General features: G+C 35.2%; 1 protein-coding gene across 1 annotated transcript in view; it reads right to left on the bottom strand.

The window, feature by feature from the left end:
- LOC113817663 (kin of IRRE-like protein 1) overlaps nucleotides 1-5,000 on the bottom strand; it is a 180,277-nt gene that overhangs the window by 28,877 nt on the left and 146,400 nt on the right. Inside the window, exon 8 of the mRNA XM_070122500.1 lies at nucleotides 3,131-3,290. Within this exon, the coding sequence (XP_069978601.1) occupies nucleotides 3,131-3,290 (160 nt within the window). The remainder of the gene's footprint in view (nucleotides 1-3,130; nucleotides 3,291-5,000) is intronic.

Consider the following 5,000-nt stretch of genomic DNA (forward strand, 5'->3'; position numbering starts at 1 on the left):
CGCTAATCACTCTACAACTTCTTAATTACAGCCTAATGAATTATTTCCCGAACGTGCGTCAGGCCGTCTGAGTGATAAGTCCCCGCGGGCTGAGGCGACCGTCTCTATGTCTTCCCGCTGTCATTTTCCTTATTAAGGTCAAAAATGTTTAAATTAGGGTTTTCCCCTTTAGAGAGAGGGTGGGCGGTGTCTGGGTGGGGAGAGGGGGAGAGGGGGGGAGTGAATCTGTGTGTGCGTGCTTGTTTGTATTTGTGTGTGTGTTTGTGTGTTTGTGCGTGTGTGTGTGTTTTTGTGTGTTTGTTTGTTCGTTTGTCTTTGTGTGTTGTAGGTATGTGTGTGTTTATTTGTTTGTGCGTGTTTGTCCGTATAAGGAGTATGTGCGTATGTTTTTTTGTTTGTATGTAGATATTGTGTCTTTGTGTGTGTGTGTTTATATGTTTGTTTGAGCGTGCGTGTGTGTCCGTATAGGGAGTATGTATGTATGTTTTGTTGTGTGTATGTAGATATGTAAGTACCTGTGTTAGTATGTACGTGTGTATGTGTTTGACAAGCAACGCCGTCATCCATACATATATTTATGTATACAAAAAAAGTATTTATATTTTCGAAACGAGAATATATACATATAACTTCATACACACGAAAGAAATCATGTTTTAACACTCTCTCCACCCCCCCTCCCCCTCCCCCCATTACTCATGCATGAACATACGTATATATACAAGCAAAGGATAAGTGCATATAGCATTTTCTTCCCCCCTTTTAAACGGAGCCTTTTGATTCGTGAAGGAGAAACGTGGTATTCCGTGTCTCAACCTATTTATAAAAGCTTTTTCATGCAAGAGAAAACGCAGATTCGTTTCTTAAGTAAGTTTTGGCTCAAGTTGCCTCTCGCATTTCCTTGTGCTTGCTACTTTTGTTTGTTTGTTTGTTGTTTTTTACTTCTTTTGTAGGATTATATGTATGTATATATATATATATATATATATATATATATATATATATATATATATATATATATATATATTTAGGATTTAGATATACACTGACTTACGTACACACTGGTGTAGATACATACATGTCTATCCAAATATCGATATTTCTGGCTTTCTGTACCTGTTTTTCTATCTGCCTGTCCTTGTATCTTTATGTCTGTCTATATTTCTATCTGTATATCTGGTTACATATCTGGTAGACATATACACATACAGTACACACATAAACACACACACACATACTAATGAGTGTGTATATATATATATATATATATATATATATATATATATATATATATATATATATATATATATATATATATATATATATATATGTCTATATATATATATATATATATATATATATATATATATATATATATATATATATATATATATATATATATATATGTATGTATGTATGTGGAATTCATGTTGAACAAATTGCAACGGGAACGACGAAGGGAAGGGCAAGAAAACACACGAATATGCCTCCGGCATATTCGTGTGTTTTCTTGCCCTTTCCTTCGTCGTTCCCGTTGCAATATACATGTATATATATATATATATATATATATATATATATATATATATATATATATATATATATATATATATATATATATATATATATATATATGTGTGTGTGTGTGTGTGTGTGTGTGTGTATATATATATATCTATATATATATATATATATATATATATATATATATATATATATATATATATATATATATATATATATATATATATATATATATATATATATATATATATTCATATATATATTTTTTTTTTTTTTTTTTTTTTTTTCTTCTTTTCTTTCTTTTCTTTTCTCTTTTTTTGTGCGTGCACAGTATGTATATGTCTACAGATAGATAGGTTGACACATATACAGATAGACATAAAGAGACATAAAAATACACACTCCTACGCAAATATCTATCTACCTAAACACTTGGGATAATGTCATTGCCATTTTGAATACTTTATCACCTCACTATGCCCGTAATTTTAATCCAATAAAAATTACAGAGGCAAGGGAATTACCAAGAGTAACGATGATAATAAAAAAGAAAAAAAAAATGACATGAATAATTACACCGGTGGCCTTGCACCTTTGGCATCGGATCTCATTTTAAAATATTACCCCTTCGCTTAAAGCAGGTATGATAATTAGGAACTGAATAATTAACTCATCCCACAGCTGACATATCTTCCAACATTTACAAAGCATTATTTCGAACAAGGAATTCCCAATTGTCGGATAAAGCATCTGGCATACATGTGCGCCCTTCATAGATGATGCAACGCGCCTACATTATGGGTAAAAGCTCTCAGCAAATGATACATAATAGATACACCCTTCCATTATGGTAATGCGTATATCTAGGTAGTGTAAAGATACTGTCTAATGTATATCAAAACAGGATAATTCAGAACTTACAAAGCAGATCGTGTATAGAATTAAAAACAAAAGTAAGGTATTGATTCATTATACGTTATAATGCATGATCCATTGTACATTCTAGACGCAGCTGTTGTAATATGGTTACATTCAGCTACTCACTTTAATGCAACTCGGCAAATAATGTACAAGTTTCACAACCATGGTCCTAGTGATGTATATATATACACAGTAATATATAATTTCCCTCACTCAACAGTCCAATCGCACATTTATAAACAAATATACATGCATACAATGAATGCACTCCAAATACACAAACAACACTATTCAAGGACATAACACATGTATATAATACATAAGGCACACATAGCCTTAATCATTGTGATACATATTATACAACCCCTAAATACACAACCAACCGTATTTGATAATATTCAACGAAACACACACACACACACATAATCATTCCTATATTACATACCACCACTAAGTACCCAACCCACTGAAAATATACCCTACGAAATTTTAATAATGATAGTAACAATAATAATAATAATAAAACACTCACACGCACGCACACACACACACACACACACACACACACACACACACACACACACACACACACACACACACACACACACACACACACACACACACACACACACACACACACACACCACACTACACCACAAACTTAAAACCGAAAAAATACACTTACACATAACTTGGAGTTCCACTGGCTGGCTCTCTCCCTCTCCCTCCATGTTGACAGCTCGACAGGTATAGAATCCAGCTGATTCTCGGTTGATCTCCTGTAGAACCAGCGTCTGATTCTGTATGATGATGCCCCGGTTGGTGCGGTGCTCGAGAGGTTTGCCCTGCGGTGGAGGGAGAAGGAGGGAGATAAAGAGGGAATTCAAAGAAGGAGGGAGAGAAAGAGGGAATTTACAGCAGGGAGATAAAGAGGGAATTTAAAGCAGGGAGATAAAGAGGGAATTTAAAGGAAGGAGATAAAGGGGGAATTTAAAGAAGGAGGGAGATAAAAAGGGAATTTAAAGAAGGAGGGAGATAAAGAGGGAATTCAAAGAAGGAGGGAGATAAAGAGGGAATTTAAAGAGGGAATTTAAAGAAGGAGGGAGATAAAGAGGGAATTTAAAGCAGGGAGATAAAGAGGGAATTTAAAGAAGGAAATGAAAATGATATTGATAATAACATTGATGACACGATGACAATGAAAATGCTGATAAAATTGATAGTGTTACTAATGTTAATGATGATAATTATGGTAATAATAAAAATATTAATAATAAACATAATAATACTATTAATAATGATAATAAAGATGATATTGATAATACCAGTAGTGACATGATGATAATAATAATAATGATAATAATAAAGGCTATAACGATAACAATAGTAATGATAATAATAATAAAAATAATGATACCTACACTAAAACAAAAACAACAACAATGATAACAAAAATGATAATCCCATTAACAGAAATAATAACATCAACAAAAACAAAAATCTCCAGAGAAAAAGACCCACTTCAACCAAAGGGAAACAACCAAACCAACAAGGCAGTGAATCCAAGGGCGGTATCCTTAAGAAACCGAATGGGAGGCACATGGCGACCCTGCAGTACACCCTACAGCATGTGAGGGCGATTATAGCTAGGCATTGCGCTGTAATGTGATCCCTGCGTCTAAGAATATGCTGTTTACGAGGAAGGAGATGTGGGAAAAAAGTGACGGTTGAAGGGAAGAATGGAGGGGTGGGGAGGGGAGGGGAGGGGAGGGGAAGATGTATATGGTGGAGGAGATGCGAGGGAGATGGTAGCCAAAAAAAAAGAAAGAGAGAGAGAGGGAGAGAGAAAAAAAAGTAGAGGGAGAAGGACGAGGAGATAATGATGATGGAGGAGAATGGCAAATAGTAAGATTACTTGTGGATGTTTCGTCTCGAGAAGAGGTCAAGCAGCTGGTGTTGTAAGTGGCGTCTTGTTGCTATGAGGTAAACAAGATTCTTTATAGGAAAATAATGGGGTTTTGAGACTCTCTGAGACTCGGTGAGCGCCAGTTTAGTATGTATAGTGTTGCTCTTCTACGACGGAAGAAAGAGTATTGAAAAAGGGGGAAAAGTAAAAAAAAAAAAAAAAAAAAAAAAAAAAAAAAGCGAAGGTGAAACGAGACAAAGAAGAGTGAAAGAAAGAATGGCAGGGGAGAGAGAGAGAAAGAAAGAGAGAGAGAGAGAGAGAGAGGGAGAGTGAAACAAAGAAAGAGAGAGAGAGAGAGAGGAAAACAGAAAAAAAACAGACAGAGAGAGAGCGAAACAAATAGAACAAAAAAAGCGAAATTTCAGCCCTACCCCCTCCACCCCGCCCCTCCCCCACCAACCCCACCCCCCCCCAAAAAAAAAAAAAAATAGAAAAAAAATCCCGAGAAACTTCTTTCTTTTTCCTGCCTAGCGATTAGGTTTTAGAGGCTGCAATTGCATCATGGAGATACCCTGGGGTCATTATGCCGTAAACGTGCAATGTAAATGGGGCATTAGAGAAGGAGTCAGGATAGGGGGTGGGGGGGGGC

The sequence above is a fragment of the Penaeus vannamei genome, chromosome 6 (assembly GCF_042767895.1).
Source record: "Penaeus vannamei isolate JL-2024 chromosome 6, ASM4276789v1, whole genome shotgun sequence".
Taxonomy (NCBI): Eukaryota; Metazoa; Arthropoda; class Malacostraca; order Decapoda; family Penaeidae; genus Penaeus; species Penaeus vannamei.